The sequence below is a fragment of the Oenanthe melanoleuca genome, chromosome 7 (genome assembly GCF_029582105.1).
Source record: "Oenanthe melanoleuca isolate GR-GAL-2019-014 chromosome 7, OMel1.0, whole genome shotgun sequence".
In the NCBI taxonomy this organism is placed as follows: domain Eukaryota; kingdom Metazoa; phylum Chordata; class Aves; order Passeriformes; family Muscicapidae; genus Oenanthe; species Oenanthe melanoleuca.
In genome coordinates, this window is record NC_079341.1 from 4,273,767 (window position 1) to 4,298,958 (window position 25,192).

The window sequence follows — 25,192 nt, forward strand, 5'->3', positions numbered from 1 at the left end:
CAGTTTCCTTTTTGTCTTTCCTGAGGGACAGACTCATTTCATGAGGGAAATGTGTTTTTGTAGTACTTGCAAGCCCCAGCAGGAGAATCCACTCCAGCTTCTTGGAACACAGATGGGAGCTGGAGCAAAGCAGCTCAAACAGAGCATCAGTGTGTCTGTGACCAGGATACCTGCCCAGGAAAGTGTCCAGCCTTGAATTTAGGGGATGAGAGGTCCCAGTCATGCCTGACCTTGGCCTGAGGTGCAGGGGAGGAGAGCTGGCTGCTGGTCCCCTCTGGCATGAGGATTTGTGAGTCAGTATGGAAGCCAGCAGGCACCTTTGCAGTGACTCCAGCAGGGCTGGCAGTGAGCTCCAAGTGGGCAGGTGTCCATTTTCAGCCAGAGTCAAATTAAAACCTGCAGTGCCTGGCAAAGTGACAGAGTTGGCCAGGAGTGGCCGAAACTTGAGATGTTTTCTGCATTCCCAGTGCATTTTTTACAAGGTGGACTGGTCAGCAAACACCTTGCAAACCAGAAACCAGTCAGAAACCATCCTGCAAAGCAGGTTATTGTTCTGCATTTTTCATTCCTATTTGAATTTAAGCCCAAAATGAAACCCTGTCCTAATATATCAGACTACTAGATTTCGTTGGTCAGGTGGTTGTTTCCTAGGAAAACAGAAAACCTTTTGGGTTTATTTTCATAATTTTATTTTGCTAGCATGAACATGGTAGTGTCTCCAACAAATAAATGTGTATTGCAACATGGTGGAAGTCATAGTGCAAAGAACCTTCTGGTTTGTTAAAATACTTGCCATAATTTGTCATTTCAGTTGGTTAAGCCAAACAAAGTGCTGGGCTTATGAGGCAGTTCACAATTGTCAGCAACAGGACTTGGTCATTTTCTCTGGTGGACTATTGCTTTGTTTTGTTTTAGCCTTTTTTTGTTTGGGTTTGTTTGTTTTTTTTTTTCCCAAGTTGGGAATGAAGATTTGCTGCTCTGTGTGTGTGTGTGTGTGTGTGGCATTTCAGTTCTGTGCTGAATTGCAGCCCTTTCAGGTGGAATTGCTGTTTGGCAGTAAGACATACCCTAAAAATAGAAAATGTGGTTATAAGTGACAACAATTGGCAGGGAGGACCTGTTCAGATGCAATTTTGGAACTGCTTTTAATTTTTTCCGCTCAATTCCAAGTTAAACATCCATTTAAATTAATTAGAGCAATCACAGTATCCCCAGAATATCAGTGGAGAAACTGAAGCCACGAGTGTAATTTAAGCATTTCCTGAATTCTGAGGAGACACTAAAAAAGCCAGCTTAAAGAAATTTTTTCATATGAAGAAAAGCAAATTCCTGACCAAACTGGCTAAGCTCAAATGTCTGAAGGCAAAGAGCTATCATGAAAGTGCTGTACAGCTTCTGATTATAATGGAATCAGTGTCCCAGGGTGTAATGCAGCTCTACATTTAATACTTAGCTGCTGAACCGTAGTTCTCAACCTGGGTTCTCATCAGAGCCCTGTCAGGACACTGGGCTTGGTTTAAATGCCAAGAAATGGCTCCACAGCTTTTTCAGCTGAGTACAAATGCCTGGCTTCAGAAGGACACCTAGTACCTAGATTTTGTGGGCTAGAAATCATCCCTTACAAACAGGTATTAATAACCTTGCAGGCTTTTATAAGCCTAATTAAAAGGCTCGTGCACACTTAAATGTGAAATCGCTGAAGCAGCAGAGCAGGATCCTGTCCTTGGTGCTGCAAATCCATGGCTGCCTTTCTTTATTAATGATACAGACACGACACATTGAATTCTCTGCCTGCTGTTACTTGCCGGCTTGTTTTTATTACAGTATCGACTGGAGTCCCCCGTCTTGTTGGTTGTAGTCCGGGCACGTCACTCGGAGCAGAATTTCTCTTCCAGTGTTTTGTTTAAGGTATCGACTTTGCCAAAGGGAAGGGAAAAGTGCGGGCAGCCACTTAAGCACACAAGTAAGGGCATCAATTTCCAGCTGTTAAAATATGCACATGCACACAGACACACGAGGGTACAGTGGGTGCAGGCACAGGGTTGGGTGAGCTTGGAGAAACAGACTCAGGAGACCCTCTCCAACATGGATATTCTGTTTTCAGGATGTGGCCAGGAGCATCCTTCAGCCTGTGCCAAGTCCTGCTGAGAATTGTGGGATCATTGTGAGCGTTGAAATGACATTTTTCAAAGGAATTTGCATATTTCAAGGCCATTTCTTTCAATTCCTTACAATGAACTTTATTTTCTAAGGGAGGATGTTTCTCTGATTTTAGGGGTTCTGTATTTTTTTTTTCCTAACAACATCTTAGTTCTGTTAATCCTTTGGACTTTGAAAAAGTTTCTCTAGTTACTGGCTTTTGGGGTGTTTTTTCTTTCCCTTTCCAGCCCAGGTATTTAATTCCTGAATATGAGCAGGAGGGTTATTGAGCAGTTTATCTAAAGCCAACAAAGATTTCAGCCAGTTCAAAGGTGCAGCAATCATTTTGCTAAAAGTTTGGATAGCAGTTTTGATTGGAGGCTGGGATACATGGGAGTGGATGGTTCCAGCACTGTCAGATGAAACTTGGAGATGAATCTTTGCAAATGTTCACTGATGAGTTCCATTTGAAATTACACAAAATGGGTGTTAATAAATTTGTGTTATCTTTATTTCCTCTTCCAAAGTGGCCCCTCTGTCTGCCATCCATTCCTGTTTGATGGTGAGCTCTTCCAGAGGTTTTCCATGTTATGTCCTACCCTGAAATACACACAGTTACTTGCAGACAGACAATCTCATCTGAACTGTGGCACTGCCCCAGTGGGTTCTGTTCATGTACTGCAGAAGCCTTTGACCTGCTCTCTGCTTTGGGTGTGCAAAGTCATCCTTTTGTGAATCCTTAATACCTTACAGTGAGTGAATTTCCATTCAAGTTTCAATAAACTGATAAAAATGGCTCCCTCTTTGTTTCCTTCATTTTTAACTTTTTAACAACTATTTCCAGTAAACTCACTAAAATTAAAACAAGAATGGGCTTGAAACCATTATGTTGAAACAGAATTTGTTTTCTGGGTGTCTATTTATTTTTTTTTTTGTCGCGGGTAGCAGCACCTTGTCCTAAAGCATCAACTGTCTGGGAAATTCAGGACAATTCAAAACAGAGCATGCCTGATGTGTTTGCTTCATTTCTGCCTTTCAGTCTATCCGAGAAGTCACGGGCTACGTGCTGGTGGCTTTGAACCAGTTTGAATACCTGCCCCTGGAGAACCTGCGCATCGTCCGCGGCACCAAGCTCTACGAGGAGCGCTACGCCCTGGCCATCTTCCTCAACTACAGGAAGGATGGCAACTTTGGGCTCAGGGAGCTTGGCCTGAGGAACCTGACGGGTGAGTGGAACGTGGGAATGCGGGGGATTAGCTGCAAGGAAAAAAAAAAAATGAGCTTGTTGAGTATTTTCCCCAGTGTTCTCCGTCACTTGCATTCTGCAGGACACCACCAGAGCCTGGCAGTTGTGTGTTCTCTGAAGGGTTTGTTGGTGCATCATTTTTTTTTGGTTCACAGAAGTATTTCTCTCCATAATGATCAAAGGTTGCCCATGAGAGTCATGGCAAGAGCATATTTGAAACAAAAACAGTTGTTGAGTGCATGAACTGTTCTTTAGGTGTTGATATCACAAGCATGTTGGTTTCCTTGTGATCCTTGATTACTGCACACCTGTTCCTTCAGGTGCTGGGTATTTTCTGCCAAGTTAGCTTTAGCATCCCCTGTGCCTCTGCATCTTTGATTTATTTAATTCTAGAACTCCCTTTTCTAAGCAAAAATAGTGCATTACATATAGTGAGGAAAGTGCTTATTTTTTTGAGCCAAAAATGTAAGCAAAGTCCACAGCTTCAAGTTTGCCTGTAAATTCAGGGCTGGTTCATGCTGTGGGGTAGATCAACAATTCATTTCCTCTGTCTTAGGATCCAGAGTCAGTGGTTTGGGAGATTAAAACTTGCTAAATATCAATGGACTGTAACTTAATAAAGAGCAGGCAGTGGCTCTTCTTAGGGAATTCACTGGAAGTATTTTATTTATACCTGGTTCCTCTATCAACTATGGTAATTTCTACCCAAAAATGGTAATTTTGATGTGGCCTTGTATTTGCTGGTGGCTGAAAGATGACTGAAAATCACTCACCTGAGCTGGCTGTGAAGATTGAACCTCAATATGAAGGGGTGGGAGCCTTCTGAGCTATATTTAGGCACCCTTCCCTCTCTGCTTTTTTTATCTATCAGTATTCAGAGTAGCATGGCTGCTTACAGTTCTCTGTTCTGCCTCACCTGGCTGAACAGCAAGAGTGTCAAAAAAATGAAGGAAAAGAAGGCCTGAAATATTTTACAAAATAAACCAATTTTGGATGACTCTGATATTGTTGACAATTTTCTTTACTGAGACCATCATGCCAATATCAGAGTGCTTCCCAAATGTCTCTAAATCCCTGTCATCTACTACACTTCACTCTGTCACTGTCATAATCCAATTTCTTCCTCTTCTGTTCCCATATTTTTTCCCACCTTTCTGACATAGGGAGTTCATTGTGGCTGTCTATGCATTCACATCATACAGAGCCACAGCATTGGGTGATAACAGCATTATCTCTTTCTTTGTGTATGTTTTCTGGTCTTTGAGTCTCAAAATCCCTTGTAAAGACACGAGGCTGGGTGAAACTGAGACAGAGAGGTGAGGCCAAGGCCAAAAGGTGATGGAAGTCTTTCCTTTTGGGTCTGAGGTGGTTCTGCCAGGTGAGAGTTGTTCTATTAGGGCTCATTTAGCTTTGCTGCTCAGTAGGGTAAAAAAAACTTACCTTGTAGGCTTCTGCTCAAATTTTCTTCTTTAACCAGCTTCCCTGTGCCAATTGGCAGTTTCCCAGACTCCAGAGATAACCTCTGGGAGCTGCTGTGACGTGACAGACACAGCACCAAGGGTGCCCAGCAAGTGGTTTCATTTTCATTTTAAGTGTCTTAAGAAAAGCAGCCTGTGAATCTCTCCCAACATGAGATCATCACATCCACTTCTTCTGATTTAGGTGTTTACAAAGGCCTCTGATGGATTATTGGACTCGAAATGAATTGTTGTCTTCTGGAAGAAAAGTGCCCTAATAACACCAGCTTGTCTCCACGGAGCACTTAAAATAGCTTCTGTGTGCTGAATGTGAGCCAGTGTGTGCTTGAAAATACTCTTAATGTTTTCTAGACAACATGCCAGTGCCCCATGAGTCTCTCCAGCAGCTGTTCTCTGACCATTTTGTGCACTGGCTGAGATGCACTGGGCTATTTTAGCCCACAGCCCCTCTCCTGCTGAGCATGCTCTCCCCACAGCATCTTCACACTTCATTAATTTTCCTGACACATCCTTAGCACTAGTAGCTGCAGGAAAATAACTGCTGGGTGTGGGAGTGGGTGATGCTGCAAGGCTGTGATGGATCAGCTGTATCTGAGCCCAGTTTTTAGTTTTACCCCAGAAACCATGGTGAGCTGCTAAAGCTGCCCCCGTGAGCTCACGTTCTGCAAGTCCACTGCAGATTGGAAGAGACTGGCTTTGAATCATGCAGCTCTTCCACTTGAGTAAAATGTAACGTGGCTCTTGCCTTGCATGTGAAGAATTGTCATTCCAGGCTCATGCCTTGCTCACAGGAGTTTGGGAAATTCTGTTTTTCATTCGTGCAGTGCTGGATGATGGGCTCCTGAGGGTATTTCTGCCTAGTGCTGTACAGTATACAAACACAAGCCCTACTCCCTGTGTTAAATAAATGAGGAGGCTGTTCTCACCTGCAGATTCTCCTCAGACACAGGATTTCAGTCTCCTGTGCTGTACCACTGCAGTATTTTCTATATGTTGTTAACAGCTGTGTTTTTATTGCCAGATATGTCTATCAAGTTTTCATATTTAAATGTAACTTTAAATGCTTGAATTTCCTCCTTTGCACTATAAAAAATGACAGCTGTGAAGGCAGTTAGTTTTATCTCACACAGAAAACATGATCCAGTTCTCACTCATGATGTCTGTCAAACCACAAGGGAGTTTTGTTTGTATAGCTCAGCCCAGCACTGTGTCCTGAAATGCATGTGACACTTGCAAAAAAACTTAGCTATAAAAATCCTGTTGTAAAAACTTAGTCAATGGTTCCACAAACATGTCAAAACTGAACTGACACTGAACTAATGAAGTGGCTGCTGCCATCTCAGCTGGACTCATCTCAGTGTGCAGGCCCAGCTGCCAAGAAGCCTCCCAGTGAAAAGGAGGGTTTGACATCCTGGATGTAAAAGCAGGGTTTGACATCCTGGCTGTATTCTTCAGCCTGAGATGAGCAGAGTGAGTGGTGCTGGGGCAGAAGGTGTGCCAGCTCCTTGCAGTCATGGCCCAGGTCACTGCACATCCCCAGGCAGTCAGCCTCAGCACCATCAGTGCTCACACTTGGAGGCTGCAAACAGAGAGGGAACCTCATGGCTGCATCTATTACAGCATTTATCCAGAGAGGGGAAAGAGGGGTAACTCAGAATCATTTAGGAAGGATCCCACATTTTTTCTGTGAATGTCTTGGGTTGATGTGGCCAGCAGTGTGTGTTCTGTCCCCATCTGTTGAGCCAGGTGGGGCAGTGACCCTGATCTCCTGGCACATATTATCTGCTAATGGGCCATCTTTAAACCAGCTGGGCAATCATCTTTATCTTTCCACAACCCATCCTCCCTCCAGGAAGATTTCATCTGCTGCTGGCCCATTCAGTCCCACTGTGTGACTGATAAAATTCCATCATCCCACTGGGAGATGCTCCAGCCAGGGGAGCAGCCAAGCCTTTCCTACCCAGATAAAAACTGAGATTTTGGACACCAAGGTACCTTCTTTCCACTGGATTCCAGAGGAAAGCCAGACCTTTCCACATCATCCCTGGAGCTTCAGAGGAAACTGCACCTTCCCCAGGAGCACTGCTCCAGCTGAACCACATCTGCCCCTGCAGGAGGATGCAGCCACCATTGAATGGGACTGTGCCAACACCCTGACTGACTGACGGGTGTCAGCTTGGATTCTGACTCTGGCAGGGTTTTGGGATTGTTCTTTGTAATGCTGTATTTCTATTTTAATTTTCCTAGTAAAGAACTGTTATTGCTAATTCCCATATCTTTGCCTGAGAGCCCCTTAATTTCAAAATTATAATAATTTGGAGGGAGGGAGTTTACATTCTCCATTTCAAAGAGAAGCTTCTGCCTTTATTGGCAGACATCTGTCCTTCACACCAGGACAGTGAAGATGAATAAGAGAGATATACAGCAAATTATGTGTCTTTGAGCAGTGACAACCTTGTCTTCCCTATTGGCCTCCAGGACAGCAGGCTCCGTGCACCCCTTGAATTCTTTGAATATATTAGAATGAAGTGGACCTAGCAGTGATAACATAAAAAAGAAGCAAACCCACAGCAAAATATTTAGGGGTTTTCTTCATTTGTTTTCCAGGAATGAGATGAATAAATTAAGAGATGATAAATTAAGATAACTGAGGTTCAAGTGAGAAATGGATATTGCAGCTTAAGCTATTTGATCAGTGATAGCCAAACAAAGGAAATCTAATTTGATGAGCAGGAGAATCATAAAAAAGGAACATTTTCACAGGTGTAGAAAGTAAATTTTGTAAAATTGTAAATTTCGCCTTCAACAGATTTATGTAATTGATTTTACATATTTGGTTTTTATTTTTCTGCAGAGCAAAATTTTGATGTTTGATGGGTTTTTTTCTATGACGTTTTCAGTATTACTTTCCCCCAACAGGAAACTGAAAATGCTATAGTGTACTTTGGAGTGGCATCACTCCTTAAAAAGGCTGCTTTTCAAGCAGTTTTTGTCTTTTTTCCTAACAAGCTCATTTACTGTAATTTTATTGCAGTTGGAGAGAAGGGCATGGGAGGAGTCAAGTTTTGTTCACTGTGCCTTTTTTTGGACCTAAAATTCTTTTGGAAATCGTGCTTGGATGTCTGCCCAGCAATGGAGTGATGGCACACCAGGCATTTTTGTGTCAGGGATGAAGGCCACCCCCTTTTTCTTGCCTTGACCACAAAGCCTGTGCCAGCAAGACCTTTCCTGGGAGGACATGGGAAAATTAGGAAAAAGTTTTTCACGGAAAGAGTGATCAAGTACTGGAATGGTTTGCCCAGGGAGGTGGTGGAGTCACCATCCCTGGGTGTGTTTAAAAAAAGACTGGATGTGGCACTCAGTGCCATGGTCTAGTTGAGGTGTTAGGGCATGGGTTGGACTCGATGATCTTGGAGGTTTCTTCCAAGGTGGTGACTCTGTGATTCTGTGAAGTGCCACATTCCTCCATGAGCCAGGAAAAAAAGCACTGTTTGTGGCACATCTCAAGCTGTGTCAAGGGAAAATTAGGAAAAAGTTTTTCAAGGAAAGAGTGATAAAGTATTAGAATGATTTGCCAGGGAGGTGGTGGAGTCACCATAACTGGGTGTGTCTAAAAAAAGACTCAGTGCCATGGTCTAGTTGAGGTGTTAGGGCAGGGTTGGACTCGATTATCTTGAAGGTTTCTTCCAAGGTGGTGATTCTGTGATTCTGTGAAGTGCCACATTCCTCCACGAGCCGGGAAGAAAGCGATAACTTGTGTAACTTGCCTCAGGCTGGCTGTGCAACAGGTGTGCCAGGTATGGCATCTGTAACCTCGGAGAGGGGTTGCTAGGATACATGGAGGAGTGAGGAATTGGTTTTTAAATCCCTTCAGCCCCTCTGTGTGCAGGGCTGCTGCAGGAGCTCTCTGTTCTGGGACTGCCCAGGCGTGCTCCTCTCCTGGATCCTGGAGCTGCCCTGCCCACGGAGAGATTTGTATGCCAGCACAGCTTTGTGACTAGCCAGAGGGGAGGAGGAGAGGGAGGAACACCTCCTTTCCCAAGGGAAGTGTGGAGGATTCCCAGGGACATGCACAGAACCAGCCCTGAGTCCTGCTTGCTCACCCTGTCCCTATGGAGAGAGGGGACAAGGCTTGTGGCTGCCCCCAGGCTCATAAATGCAAGTGTGCCTGCTGGAGCATGTCTGTCTTTTCTCCCCCTGTTGGACTCTTTCCTGAGGAAAAAAAAGATCATCCCATTCTGGTGGATTATCTGTTGATATTATTATGATATAATGTGCATTATATATACAGCAGCAACAGGATGGGGCTGCAGTATTAGAGCTTTTATTTTATCAGTGTCATCAGCTTTGTTTTATAGAGTGAGACACAGGAGATGGTAAAGCCCTCGCTGTGACAACCACAGTCAAAATTCTCTTTCTTACAAAGTCTTTAACAACTTTCTAGCCAATAGCAAAATGTTAAAAGCTGACAAGGGTTGCTCAGGCCAATTAATAAAGCCACATGCACATCTTGCTTTGAACAATGCTTGCTTGTAATAGCTTAAAACAATGGATAAAGCTTCATTATTAACCTTACATATTTCTACTATCCTGCTTAACATTTTCCTATGGCCTATTTCTACACAGCTCATAACTTTATTGTTTCTTGTCCTTTCATCTCCAGCATTCTTCCATTCTTAGATCTGCTTTCCTACAGCCTTCTGAGGGTTGTATACCTTTTCTATTCCCACACCATTCCAGCTGCTGCTCTCTCAGACATCACAGGTGTGGCTGGCCCAGGAGCCATCCCTGGTGGCACTGGGAGCACGGGCTCAGGCTGGCAGAAAATTGCTCTCAGGTCTTAGCAAGGCAAAAAAACTGTGTTTTATACATCCAGAAATAAATACTGATTCTGAGCCTTGTGAGATTTCTATTCATGAGTTTGTTTTGTTCAGTAACAAAGGTGGGGCATTGGTTTTTAAATTTCAGCAAAGCTGGAATTTTGTGCAGTGTCTCTGAAGGGTTTGGATATGTTTTTTTCATGCTAAATCATATAACCAATGTCTGTGATTCTTTGCAACTCATTGATCAACAAATTATGCTCAGTTTTCTTTCTTTCAGAGCACTTCACTGTTTTCAAATCTGTCTGCAGTGTTGGAAATGTGTAACCTTGTTTGGAATGACTATGGCAAGGGTTTAAGCAAAAAGCTCATTTTAATAATGATATACTGGTAAATGTTTTTAACTGGAAATTCAAAGGATCCCCCATGTGTGGTGGTATTCCCCTTCCCCCCAGTGCTTCCTCCTGAACCAGGAGTCACATCTATTGCAAATGGTCTAAGCCAGCTTATTGAAAGTAATGCACAGAATTATTGACACGAGCCAGTGTTGTCATGCAGCAGGATAAATTCATGTCACACAGCCTCTCTTGCAACAAAACAGGGCTTAAAATCAAGGAGAGGAGAAAGCAGGCCAAATCCTTATCTGGTGTAAATTGGCTTACTTGCTTTGACTTTGTAATGAACTGAAATTTAAATTGCCATTTACTTCCTTCAATGGATAATTTAATTCATGCTTTAATTTATAAGTTAACTAGTGCCTAATATCCACTTCAGCCCTTTTAAGGATGCTGTGTACAGGGTGCTCTGCCAGGATTAATACCAGCTAATGACAGCTGACTCAAGGCATGTCTGCCCCAGGAGCTCTGGCCAGGCATCCTTGAGCCAGCATCCAGCCTTGCTGGCTTTGGGAATGTGTTGACCACACCACTTGGGCCCTGTGCTTGTGCTGAATAACCCAGCAGATCATTCCTGTCTTAACTATGGTCTCTGCAAACAGAAGCATGTTTCCCTGAGCTTTCAGAGTCTTAATTATGTGGCTGCTGAGTAAAGAAGGGTCTGCAGGTAAAGACTTGGGTCTAGGGTAATGGAGGAAATCCTTCCTAGCCCTGCAGTTATCTGCTGCTTTATTTTGTGATTCATACCACAGAGCAAATAAAGCTTGCCTGCTTTAATTAGACCAATTTTGAGGGTGTCATTGAAAATGCTATTCAGAGAGGATCTGGTGTGATGTGGGATTCAAGTTTAACACTGTCAAACGTTAGTTTAAATTTCATTAAAAATGCATCCAGGTATGTTGCCATTGTTACCTGATAATGCCATGTAAAATGGTAACACCACTCACTCTATTTTTCCTTGACAATTTCTCCCCTTCACCTCCCTGCAGTAGTTCTATCTGTGCACTTTTCAATTACAAAGTGAGAAATTCTCCATGTTCTGGAGGTGTGAAACACCCTTTAGCTTTCTGGAAATGTGGGCAATCAAGATAACTCCAGTAATACTGAAGCCCTGTGGTAATGGAGTGGCTTTGCCTGGCTTCTGTGACTGGAGAGCTTCAGCAGCATGGGGATTTCTCTGCCTGCATGCTTCACAGGGAGTTAAACATCTGAACAGAGTAATCCCTCCATTTCAATCACACGGGTCAGGAATGGGAGGCATTTCAAAATATCCAGCTTTGGCAGGCAGATCTGTGCTGAGCTGCACTATAACTTAAGTAAAGTGCAGGAAGTGTTACAGTTGGGAAGGATTGTGCAGTTTATAGTGACAGCACTGCTGAAAAAATAGATATCCCAGCTTCCCACCAGCTTGGGAAAGAAAGGAACAGCTGAATTGTTTTCTCAAGCCTAGCCTAAGTCTTGACTAGGTGTTCTAGACATTTAAATCCTTGCTGCTCCAGTAGTATATCTTCTTCAGATAAATGCAAGAAGCATTGCTTTCAGTGTTTGTTGTTTGGTTTGGGTTTTTTATTTTTTTCCCCCCTTTTCTCTCTACAGTCTTCTGAATTCATTGATTTTCTCATTTCCTTCTGACAGGCTACAGCTGACAAGGAATTTTGTGCTTTTGTAAAGTAATTAAAGTCTTGTGTTACATGGGGAATGTAATCTATTAGCACTCCTCGGCCAAAGGCAAGCTGCTGAGCAGGATAGTCCGGTTGTCACCATCCACAGTGGGGACATGAGCTGTGAGCCACTGGTGGGGCAGAGGGACCAGCCTCCAGCCCCGTGGAGCTGCTGACTTCTAGGGCTCAAAATGGCACAAAAACTGTAGGGATCAGGTGTCAGGTCAGTGCCTTAAAGCTCAGCAGAGGCATTTCAGTGATCTGGCACACAGGTCTGGGAAGCAGCACATGCTCACAGACCTGCATTTAAACCCAAGTTCAACTGTGAGCTCCTTTTCCTAGCTTTTCTTGCCAGCCTATAGAAGTAATAAATTTGGGGTTTAGGTCACCATTCATTGCAAAAAAAAAGAAGTTCTGAGTTCAAAGAAGGTTGGATCAGACCCTTAGGTTTACATACTGGAAGTAGTTGGTGTCCCTAGGATATTTTCATGCCCGTTCATTTTCATTAGCTGCAGAGAGAAATTCCATATAAAGATGGAATATTATTCCATATTAAATAATATTTAATATGGAATAATCTAATATATGGAGGGACTGGAAAGGCAATGAACCAAGACCTTTCCTTTGCTGCATTTATCTCCAGGAAAGCCCCTGCAGACAGGGAGTGAGAGCTTTGGAATTCACAGGCAGGTAACAGCAGTCCCTGGTAGGGAGCAAGGGGTTTGCTGTCAGGAGCTTCTTTCTGTGACTGGGGAAAGTAAAGGGAGCTGACAATGACAATTATCAATTGCCTGACAATTGCAATCGAGCCTTCCCGACCTGACTCGTGTGCTCCTCCCTGCCCCAGGGGAGTGGGGATGCAGCTGGGTGTGAGTGTGTTCTGTAAACAGGGAAAACACAGGAGGCATCTGCCCTGCACCTCTGCAAAGGAGAAAATAGGAAGAGGAGAACAGAAATGCAGCCCTGCAGAAGGGAAAGCAGCGTGAACAGAGGTGGGGGAGTGGGAAGAGCCAAGCAGGTGTCCCAGGAGGAGCCTGGGCTGTACCTGCACAGAGGAGGAAGGAGCAGCCAGGCTGTTGGATACACACCTGCTGGAGCTCTCTGGCTCTCCCTGGTCAGTCCCACCCTTCAGGCACGGCAGGTGAGCTGTGAGTGGTGTGCAGTGCCAGAGTGAGGGAGTCAGAGCTGGAGGCAGGTAATGTGTGTGGACAGGAGCTGTCGGGGGCTGCAGGAGCCCTTTGTGCATCATCAGGAACGTGCCTGCGGGCGTGGAGTGGGGGAACAAAGGTATCAGATGAGGAGAACACGCTGGAGGCCTTTTTCTTTGATGTTTGGAAATCGCTCAAGGGGCTGTCTTCTCTGAAGCCCCTTTGCCTTGCCTTTTTTTTCTTTTTTTTTTCCTATTTTATTTTATTTTTTTTTTTCTCCTTGGTGAAACTTTCATTGATGTACTCTCCTCTCTTTAAGGCTTAGAAGCGAAAGCACATCCATCCGCCCAGCCCTTGTACAAGTGCTGTGCTCACGTTGGGATTCCGTGGGGAGCTGCCTGTCAGAAACAGCAGAGCCTCGTGCTTTGGGTTTGAAACTCGTGGCTGGGGTGGGGGGAGCACAGGAGGAAGGGCAGCATCAAAGGCATCCCTGTCTGCCACACCGTGGAGAGGGAGAGGAGATTGTGCAGCTGCTTTGGGTTTTTTTATTTTTCCTGTTGGCGTTTTTTAACTGCATGCATTCAGATTGATGCTGCAGGCTGTGTGTTGGAATAATAATAAAATAATTTAAAAAAATTAATAGCTGTGACAACTTTGGGTGCTGTTCCAGTCACCTTCCAAAGTGACTCTGGGGTAGGAGCACCCAAGAGCAGGATGAATTTACATGGGGAGGTTCAAGATGTTCTTGCTTAAACTGCTGCTCTTCCCCTCCAGCCTCGTGTGTAGACTTAGGGCAAGTGGAAGATTCTTAGGGAACTTTTTTAAAATTGAAAAATGTCTGGCAGGGAAGCCTTCTGTGAGAAAGGAACAGTTAGAAAAACGAGGGGGAAAGTGCTAAAAGTGCTAGGCACCACCTTTCTTTTAGAAATGGAAAGGTATGGCTTTCTCCTAACAATTAACTTGTATTTTCAATCAAATAAATTGTATTTGATTTATAATAATGACAATAGTAATTAATTATATATAATATTATATATATATTATAATATATAATTACAATAGTAATTGAGTCTGTTACATACTGAACTTTCTTTTATAAAAGCATGCTGGTTCCTTTTTTGCCAAGTCAAAGCAACATCAAGTAAGTTCACCTGGACTAGTGGTGAACTTTAGGTCATGATTGAGTTCATTCCCTGGCTTGAGGGCCCAGGGCAAATCCTGCTGAAATTACTCTTTCCTAGCATTGTACAGGAAGCAGAGTGGATGTGTAGCTCAGGAGATGGCTTTCTCATCTCTGGTAGAGTTAATTGTGTTTCCTTGCCATGAAATAATCATCTTCCCCTAATACTCTTTACAAACCTCAGCCAGATAAAGATCCATTATCCAGAGCACAGTGTTGCAAACACCAATAAAAGAATGTAATGTGGTGGTGAGTCAACCATTAATAATAACAACAAAAAAGTCATAGTGCAGAAAAGGATAAAGCAAATACAGGGAGGATGAAGGCAAAGCACCCTGTGCCAGATGTGGTCAGTGGGGAAGCTGGGCTGGACACAGCTGAATGTGTCCTGGGCTCCTTGTGGAAGGAGCCCACAAGGGCTGATAAAAGATTTTCCTTCATGTGGAATCAATAGGTACAAGCTGTGTTTTGGAGAGCTGGACATTGATTGGCATTGGCAGGACTTCCAAAGCCTGGAGTATCCATAGTATGGATATGTCCTGCCAGTCTCACCACAACTGAGCAGGAATTAATTGTGTTTTGTTTGGAAATGGTGACTCCACACACCCTAATATTTTAATTTTTTTTTTCCCTCTCTATGGCCCTTTTCAGTTGGATGGCAAAGCCCCCATTCCAGCTCTCTGAAGTGCTGACCCAGGTGTGCTCTGCAGGGCAGCTGTCAGCTCAAGGTGATACTTCAGCAGCAGCCAGCCTCAGAGGCTCTCCTGCTTTAGAGACTGCTGGTCTAGGAGTGAGGCTTGATGTCTTAAAACACAGCTGAAGTATGCACAGGGTGAGGTTGCAAGGGCAGCATCCTCCTCTTTGTGTGTCAAAGAAGAGCTGAGAGGGATATTTTAATGGCTGTGAATGCATAAGAGCTTTATCCCATGGGCTGTGCAGTTAGCCCTCCACAAACCTCCCTGCAGCCTCCAGCTCATCCAGGAACAAGACTTGGAGATGTTCAGAGCTAGTGGGTTCTGATTTAATATTCAGAAGCATTCAGCTGCCCAAATAAAGATAATAGTTTTGCTAGCTGAGAGATTTATTAATATGTTAACATGGCCTTAGTTTTAAGCCTTCTATTCCTCCCTTTCTAGAAAAAATGTCTTGCCACAAACCAGCCTTGAAGTTTGGAAAAGTAATCAAAGCTCTGCTGAGCAAATTTGATGACACTGATGGGTTGAATGAGCTATGACCTCTGCTAGCCTCATTCTGCTCCATTTCCCCTTCAGGCTGGTAGCAGTGGCTGGAAGTAAATATTAATCTGCTAATTTACCCTCTGGTATAAATAGAAAAAACTGTTTTGTCAGTGAGCCTATCCAGCCTTACTGCTTTGTTTCTGGGGACAAAGTGGCAGTGATGCCTGTGGGTTTCTCTGCTCAGGGGATTTCTCTCAGAGATACATGGAAGGGTTGCTTTCCTCTCTGCTTTCTTAGGTGGGTAATTAGAGTTGTAATCTAGGGTTCAAGGATAGCCAACAAAGAACCCTTGCTCGGGTTTAAACAACATTGCTCCTTAACGTGACTTGTTAAATTGAAACAAACCCCACGTGAATGTTCTTTTAAATCCATTTACAAGTGCCTTGTATTGATCTAGCCTACTTCAGTAATTCAGATGAGCTAAATTGATGTCTGTGCACTAAGTACATTCTCTTGGGATTTCATACCTGGCGAACTGACTTGACTTCAAAGCTGATTTCAGTTAAGCCAGTGCAAGCTGTGTGTGAAGAACAGATCTTTCTTACTTGCTGCTGCTGGTTTGGCCAAGAGCAATGTGACACCTTGGGGGAAAAGGTGTCTTTGCCCTGTTAACTGTGATTTTGGAGTGCCCTATCACCCTACCCCTAAATTTGACTTTAAAGTGATACTACCATTGCCTAAACGCCTTGGTAGCAGCCTTCCTTCTGCAAGGGAGATGTTTGAAAAAGACTCTTCAATCCTTTTTTTTTTTTTTTCCCAAGGTGCTCTGTCCCCTGGTATCTGGAAAAGGCTTGCATCCCTACTTCTCTACAGTCCTGCTTAATGCTCCCCAGCCAAACAACAGTTAGGAACCCTCAAGCAAAGTTTCTTTCCTTTTTCAGACAGTGCCTCTCAGCTTTGGCTGAGCTTGGTGTCTCTTTGTGCCACATACCAGAGTCCCTTCAACCACTAAGCTGACAGGCTCTTTTTATCTCAGCCACCTAGAGCTAATCTGAAGTGCCCAAACTGACACTTGTGGCCAAACCAGCCTGGAAAGGAATTGAAGCCTAACCTAGAGTCCTGCTGAGCATGGCAGGGATGGTTGTGGTTTCCCTTTATTCCATGCAAAGGCAGGATGTGGTTTAGGGGTGCCAGTTACCACAGATTTGTGAGTTGTTGGTTCATAAATTTGAGCATTTGAGCTGTGATAGCTGGTGCTGTGTAAGCTCTTTGCACCCTAAATGGATTACAGAAATGTGGTTTGTGATTTTTGTGTAGGATTACTGGACCTATTACCAAGGTTTAGATGGTGAGACAGTACTAAATAGCAGCAGCAAAATCTCCTCAATAAACATCAAGTTTTTTTTACTTGTTATGAAAAGTGTTTCTGCATAGACATTGCAAAATTAGGAGCTGTGTTCCTGTTTTAGATCACTATTTTGCAAGTAAATCTAAACTTCTGTAAATGGCAATGTATAGAACTGAGCTACTCCTTTCTAGAAAACAAGGGTCAGCAGTTTACAGCAGGCTCATCTGTAAGCAGCACCTTCCAGTTGTAGCTCAGAAGTTCTTTTAGAAGACTGAAAAAAGCAGCCCCTGTGCTAAACAGCTCAATGTGATCAAGACAGGAGGCCACCACTGGACCCAGGGAGGTGGGACAGGGAGACAGCAGCTTCTCATGGAGCATCAGCTCTGCACATCCAGAGCTCCCAAGACAGCCAAGTTTCATTTCTGATTGAAGGCAAAGGGGGTTTGAGGGAAGGATTTGAAAGGTCAATGTGGTAACTTGCTGGATGTCCACATCTTTGAGATACAGCATAGATGAAAGAACAAAAGATTTTTGAAAATGTATCTGCTGTTTGATGAAAGGTGGCATGACGGTCCTACTGAAGGTGGGAGAAGGCATAAATAGTGTATGAGAGAATGATAGGCTCTGGAAGATCCTGAAAGTGAATAAAATTTGCTTTTATTTGATGTGGTGAGGAGACATGAGATGCAGGGAGAAGAAGAAAGATTGTTTTGAATGGTGAGCTAGGGAAGAAGTCACACAGTGGAATTCAGAAGTTAACAGAGAAGGGTGAAATTGCTTCTTAAAGGAGAGGTGCTGTCATCAAGACATGAGAAGAGCCTGGACACAGGCTGAGGATTCAGTGACAGAACAAAAAGGCTGTGTTAGAGAGAAGAGAGGTGACAAAACGTGTCACATTGACTGAGACTGAAGAAGAGGTGGGAGGAGAAAGGGCTGCAGGTGACATTGGCTGGGGATGAAGGAGGTGCTGAGTTTGTTCTCTGTGCATCTGCCTGGCACTTAGAAACGTATTGTCTAGCTCTAATCTGCAATTGCCATCTCCAGGTGTATCTCCAAGTACCTCCTGGGAGATTTTGTCAGGAATGGTGGATGCTGAGCAGCTGGGGAGGGTTGTCCAGCCTCCCCTGCCACTGGAGGCTGTGCTTTCCATACACTGCCATGCTCACAGATGTCACCAGGAAACAAACACTGGCTTTTGTATAATGGGCCCATTCTGAGGGAGAGACATGGATTCCAGAAGGAAGGGTTCAGTAAATGCACAGGGAAGCTGCAGCAGTTGAGGTTTACATTGTGTTTTTCTTACTATCACACTTGGCTTATTATCTAAAGACATCTGTGAGTGAGGTGGTAAAACAGGGCTTTTTTAATTATACATCACCCAGCAAGCTGATAAGGCAAACAAAGCAGCCAACCAAATAGCATAGGAATGAGCCACTTCAAAATAATAATGTAGCAAGAACAATAGGGGAGTAATTCACAGCTCCCTCAGAAATTTTCTCGGTTCAGAGGGGGTGAGATAGCAAGCTGCTATTGACTGTTTTCCTTTCATGTTTTCTACCTGTCTGCCATGTGATTGGGAAGTATATTACCTGAATCCTTGTGGGAGTTTTCCCACTATTGTTTTAAAAGCCTTGCTCTGCAAGAAACAATCCTAATGGAAACCAAGATACGGGTATGAAATAAATACAGAGAATGGAAGGAGAGTGACAACTAATGTAAGCTACAGTTTAAATTCTAAATAATTTTTGTGACATGCAGATGTACAGGGGCAGCTCCAGCATTTCCCTAGCCCCTCTGGGGTGCTCTGGCCTGGCACAGTGGGGTGAGCTGGCACAGGGGAAAGTGGCAAGCTCAGCACATGAAGAATTCAGTAATTCTGCAGTCTGAGGGTGCAGGGTGGTTGTGAGCTCCGCCTTGGGATGGAAATCACAGCTGCCCTTGGAGTGAGGGAACCTGGCACCAGCCACAAGGGCTTCCCCAGGCACTGAGCAAACATTTGGGCTGCACACCAGGAGAGTTCCCCTTGCTCCCAGTCATCCTGTTCTCAGGGTGAGAGCTGAGTGGCCTGAAGCCAGCCCAGAGCACCCACTTGAGATGCCATGATTGCCAACAGGGGTAACCTTCAAAGAAAAACAGACATCCTGAAAGGCTGACCTGATCCAGAGCTCTGCAGCAATGCACATTTGAAGAAAGCTCTCCTCCCAGTGAGTGAAGAACTAAAGGAATTAACCCACAGCTAGATTTCTTCTCCTTCAATATTAGCATCTTTGTTCCTAAAGGAGCATTTACATGCTGGAGATATTTAGTAGAGATACTCATTGCAAAGGAATAAGAAGGAAAAGAGAAGTTTTCTGCTTTGTTTCTTCTCTGCACGTGTCTGTCTGTCTGTCTATCCTGTCAGCTTGCCAGTTTTCTTCTTATAAGAGTCACTTTCAAAGGCCAAAGATCTAAAATAATAACCCCCCTTTCAAAAATAGAGAAGCATGTAACTCACATTAGTAGGAGTTGGCCATCTAAGAACCTTTTAAACTGGTATGCACTAGGAACACAAGCCCAGTTTGGAAAGGGTAGGCCACAATCCTGGAGTCTCAGGTTCCTGTGCTATTCTGAAAAAGAGATTGAGCATCTTAAGTTACACATAAAGGTTTGTGAAAGTCAGTTTGAGGATTCTTCTGAAAACCTTAGGTGCTCCAAGTTTGTGACGGCCTGAGAATTTCAGCTTCCATTTAAAAACAAATAAATCCATTTTCAGACATCACTTAGGGCAGAAGTGAAAAATACGAACCCTAAATTCCCATAAGATGGTCTGCACATACAAAAAACTACATTGATTATTTTTAACATCCCCACATTTTTTAGTCATGATGTCTCGTGGGCTGGCTGAGATTCTGGAATGCTGGGGGCTGGTTTATCCCACTTTTGTAAAAATAGCACATGTCTAGCAAATGCAAAAAAGCTGAAGAACTTTCCACACCACCTTTTATTGTGTGCTTGCAGGGTGGGATAATGTAACACACTTTTGCTTTACTTTTAGAAGGTCCTCATTGGGGCTTACTGGCAAATGCACAAGTCATTTCTATTTCTGTGAATACAGTGGAGAAGATGAAACTTTCTGCTGCTGGCCACTTTCCAGCCAGCACTATCTGTTTATTACAGGCCATGTGTGGGAATGGAGTCATAAACAACCTCTCATTTTGGCAAAACCAGAACACTAATCACTTTTGTATTAGCTCCAATAAATCCTGAAAAAGTAAATGCTGTGGATTAAAAAGATAATAATGTGCTAATCCTTTCTGTGGTCACTAACCATTTTAAGCTGTTCCATCTCTCATGCCTGGAGGATAAATCCTCTGGCTCTTGATGAAAGGCCAGATAGTGCACATCAAACACCACACTTGTTATCAACAAATGCATTTTTCTTACTCCTGCAGATAACTTTTGATCCACTCCTACCTTTAATCCCAGATCTCGCTTTTCCTCTCCCACCCCACACCCTGGTCCTCTGTCACCAGGACTCCTCACAGAGAGACCTTCCTGAGATCCTGACTGGTGGTGGGGGTTCAGAGTTGTTTCTGGCAGAAATATAGGGAACTATTATTTTGTTCCCTATGAGAAATATTGTTCCTTATGGGAAAAAATAGGTGAAATTTTTGTACAGTCAAAGGGACTGATAGACTTGTAGCAGTCACATCAACTAGCCCATTTTATAGACTAAGTGAATCAAAAAATTAATTGTTAATTAAATAACAACAGAATTGTTGTGGCTATACTCTGACACCTGTTGAAGTCAGGGAAGAGGTTTTGCCATTTCCCTTGGCAATGGAGCTGCCCTGAGCTCCAGCCAGAAGAGGGGGCAAGGGAAGCAAAACAGCTGAAGGAGGGGCTGCACACAGTTTTCAAAGTTCATTTCTGCTTTAAAAGAAGTTTTAAAAAATCACAGCTTGAGAAGCTCCTGACTCTAAGAGATGCAGTAGCTGTTTGCAGCACTTTCAGTTGTATATGCCAAACTGAGACATGAAGGCAGAAACATCCTTCAGATCAGTTGCTGCTCCTAATCTGCAATAAATATTTTTAGCGGGTGTATCAAAGCCCCAGCAAGTGCCAGCACACCCTGTAAGCCATTACAGGATTGTTCACATCATGCAGCCATCACACACTTCTGATTTTTCATGTTTGGCACTGGAAGTGGTGGTTTTTTTCTGTTGCAAAGTGAATATCGTTCCTCACACAGAAATGCAGGAACCTCATTGTGTGTGGAACAAGCAGTTGATTAAAGATTGGAATAGTAATGAATGTATTAAAGTGGAATGTACTTGGGTAATTGATTAATTGGTGCAGTCTAAGCTACTTGCAGAGCATTACATTCACTCCCTGTTAAATCAATTTTTGTCTTTTGTCCAAGCCTTGTGACTGAGAGCTGAAAAGCATGAACAATTATTGAAATCATCCAGGCTGGTTCTGTGGGAGCTGGGAAGTGCCCAGGATCCCATTTGCAGCCTGTTGCTTGCCTTGGATCTCACTCTCAGCACTGCAGGCAGGTGGAAGATGTAATTAGTAATGCTCTTATCTTCCCACAGCCCACTTCTGCATTTCTCCCACCTTGTTGCTGCATTCTTAAAATGAAGAACCCATGGTCTCATGCAGAAAGAAATGGCACAGTGACATTTTAATTAATGCATTCATCCAGGGGAATATAGGATTGTGGTGAGAAACTTCAGCCTGGGATAGGAACTACACATTCCTTAGCAACACAAGAATACCAGAGAGGACTCCATGCTTGCATTTGAAAATCACAGAGCACCTGAAAAACACAGATAGATGACTCTGGGCAAGCAGCAGAACAACAAGCTCTGCAAGGCAGGACTGTGCTCAGGACCAGAGAGAAGAACAAGATGGGATAGGATAGACTTCCAAGAGCCTGCTTTATAAGCTCCAGTTTCAAATCAAATCTGTTCATCTTTGTCACAGTTCATTGAAAACAATGAGTGAGGCTTTTAGAAACGTTTAACTGACAGAAGCTGGAGGAAGGTGAACCTTTAGATTCATTCACAGGGCACAGACCCATCCTCAGAGTAACCAGCTTACCCTTGTTTTGTTATTTGCTTAACAGTATTTCAACAGCATTTGAGCCTAGTGTTTAGGAAAATGCTGAAAGTGAAGCACTGACAAAAAATAGTAATTAGTAAATTAGTAAAATACTGATTTCCCAATTAGAGAAGCATATGTAAAAACATTTGCAGAATTAGGGCCTAGAGTATTTTGTTTGCTTCTCAACCCTCCAAGTATGCAGTTGTTTGAATGTGTCTTTCATTTTGATGCCTAAGTGTGCCCTTTTTAAAAGCCTTCCTTCCAGTTGCTACTTTAAAGAAAGCTTGCATGTCTATCTTTTTATTTCTCATACAACCTAAAGCTCTACCAAAACATCAGCTACTGCTGGCATCTGAAAATTAGCCCCACCATGAATATTCAGAGTTGGGAGCCCCTTACACTGCAATATAATAGCAGGCTGCCTCATTCACTTGCATAGGAACTCTTTATTATCAGCAAACATGCTTTTGACAACCACTCTGAGGCAACACGGCTCTGTATCAAATACCAGCAGAATTTGCATGAGTTTTCCTGCTAATTGCTGGAGTGCAGTGTGCTGTGTGATGGCCAGGGAATGCAGCAGGGAGGTCTGAGCTTTGCCAGTCACTTGCAATGCGGGGTTCAGCTAATGGGAGTTTATTAGCTCCGAGGAGCAGCATTTAATGAGCTGCCACCCTCACTCCAGACCTGCTTTCCAAGTGGGGAACAGAGCCTGCCAGCTCAGAGGTGATGTGGGAGAGAGAAGGAGGACACCACAAAGCAAACCCAAGTGGCAAAGTGGGTGAGCCCTTGGTAATCTCTTAGGAATGGAAATAAAAGGTGTATTCCTCTGACTGGGTTATGCTCAGAACAGTCTTGACCAAAATGTATGGGAAGGGGATAAAACATCTGTTTTCTTCATCAGCCTTTGAAAACTTTATGAACATGTTGTTCATTACTAGCACCATTAAAACATGGGTGTTTCCATGGGTGCATACTCTTCTGTCAAAGTGGGGTAACTGTAAATTAATATATCAAATATTCATGTTATTTTGAATGTAACTGGAGAAGAAAAATCCTTGATGGTGTGCTCTTTCTCATCATTGTGATGTAAATATGCTTAATAGCATCACTGTAAAACATGATTATCAACAGTACTTGGTATAACACTGAGTGTAAACTGCTCCTTAATTAGTGCTGCTGTTACTTTGATTTATTCCTATAGGATGGTTGCTGGTCTTGACAGCACACCCGATTCTCCACTCTCTTAATTGATCATTGTGTTGGTTTATTATTTTAATCAGTACTCTGACCTGCACTGAAAAATAAAAAGAAGCCCATTTTGCAGAGACAGACAGTCAAATCTCTTATCTCTGGTGTCTTTAGGTGACTCTCTGTAGAGTCTCTCTGATACTGTGACACTGATGGGAGAGAACAATTTACCACTAAGGCATAATAAGGGAAAATGTAATAAAATGTCACCAGACACTGCTTATTTACAGTTGTTTGGCTAAAAAATAGGTTTCATAAAGCTTGGGTCAATTTGGAAACCACCTGAACACATGGCTTCCTGGATTTATGCCTCAATAAGCCTCAATATATGCTCATAGCCACTTCAGAGTGCTGTGCCTATTCATCTCACCTGCAGCCAAAAATTGTGCAGAGAGCTGAGATCAAATGTGGCAGGGATCCTTTTCCTACTGGCCTGAGGTCCTGGAAGTGTGGCTGCAGGTACAGGCACCCCATTCCTGAATGACCTCTGGCAAGTTGCCCCTCTTTATTGTTTAGACAGTCAAATTAATTTAGCCTACAAGTCACTAAAAGCAAGTTACCTCAGACAAAGAGGGTACCAGCCTCTTGTTGGGTACCATGCCCACCCTCCTGCAGGGCAAGTATTTAATGACACTGGTATGTTTTCTTTATGTTTTATGTTTTTTTCTTTATGTTTTATGTTTTTCTTTTCTCCTGAACTCACACTGCCATGCCTATTCCTGCAAGCACAATACTTAATCAATTACCAAAGCAGCATGAAAAAAACTAAATACTGCAGTCTCAAAGGGATTACAAATCCACAAATGGTCCCAAACCAGTTCAGTCCAGTGCTGCCCCATGGCCCTGCCTCATGTATTTTGATGCTGGTATCTCAGAGCATGGACTTATCTTCAAAAGAGGGACAAAAGTGGCATCTCTGCTCCAGCAGGGATTGCTCAGATTACTGCCATGGAGTCATTTCCTGCCAAGCAGTTCACTCTGTCCCAGAATAGCACTGAAGCTGCTCAGAAGAAATTTAAGTCTCTTGCTTGTGTTGCAGTTCCAGGCACCTGTAGCCCTGTCCTTATCATTTCCCTTTCCTCCTCTTCTCTGGAAAGGCATCTCCTCACTCCTGATCTCCTTGAGTGGGATGCTGTCCTGGCTGTGAGAGGAGGAAGGCAGTGGCAGGATAAGGAGTGGGTAAGGAGTTGAGTCCCACCCCAGTATTTCACTATCATTGCTGATTACAGAATTCACATTCAAGAAGAGATTGCTTTTCAACTTTTAGTTGGTATAAAGCAAACAGCCTGCACACTTCCAGCCTGGAATTGTGTGAATATTGAGAGGGAGAGAGGAGTTCTGTGGTCACAGATGTGATTTTCTTCTGATACTGTCTAAAGACAGACTGTTTCTGTGTTTGGTTTATTAAATCTGTATCTGGTTGTCCACAGTACCTCTGTGTTCAAAGGACTTCCTTGCTTCCAAGATTCCCCTGCTTTTATAGGGTTCTTTATGTTCCTACAGTCTTTGGGACTCTGTCCTTACATATTAGCCCCTTACCTTACAGGTTGCTGTGCTTGCAGTTGCTTTCCTTCAGAGAAACCAGAACTGTGTCAGGTTTTGTGTCAGGAACCTGCTCCCTTGCCAGCAGGAATTGCCTGAATTCTGTTGGCACTCCTTTCCTGGGCTGGGCTGGTTGCCCCAGTGCTGCCCTGCCCTCTGGGCCTTTGTTCATGGCAAGACAGTTTGTCCTGAATCAGAATAATGTCTGAGATAAAGCCAAAATAAAATGAAATTAGTTGTCTTTTTCCGCTGGTTTTGGATGAGGCCTTTCATCATTAGTCTGTGATATATTTTGATTTTTAAATTGTTTTACATTTACCATGACAAAAGAATGATTTAAAGTGAAGATGAGAGATTTCCTTATGCAATATCACATCCTTCAGTGCTTGGCTCCAAGAAAATCGTGCATTATTACAGCATGAATCAGGTTGGATGAGCATTTGCCCAAAAGAAAGGTTTATGTCTATGTACTTGCACACACAACCTAAAGGCACAGGGTTTGCTTTAAAACTCTTTTCCTTACTGATCACACTCGAATTTAGGAAAGTATATATATCTTAAAAGCATGCTTTATAGGCAGTACATCCCCTGGAATTTTTTCTGAAAGCCACAGGTATACTGCAGCCAAGATAAAAACCTGCTCAGAAAAGGTGTCTACCTGAAGTGTCCAGGGCTGAAGTGCCCCCACAGCTACCTGGTGTCCTCATCACTTTTTCTT

At 43.4% G+C, this 25,192-nt stretch overlaps 1 protein-coding gene across 2 annotated transcripts in view; it reads left to right on the forward strand.

Annotated features, from left to right (window-relative positions):
* Positions 1–25,192, forward strand: part of ERBB4 (erb-b2 receptor tyrosine kinase 4) — a 525,424-nt gene that overhangs the window by 283,378 nt on the left and 216,854 nt on the right. For both annotated transcript variants that reach the window (XM_056496724.1, XM_056496723.1), the window contains exon 3: positions 3,179–3,365. In XM_056496724.1, coding sequence (XP_056352699.1) covers positions 3,179–3,365 — 187 coding nt within the window. The remainder of the gene's footprint in view (positions 1–3,178; positions 3,366–25,192) is intronic.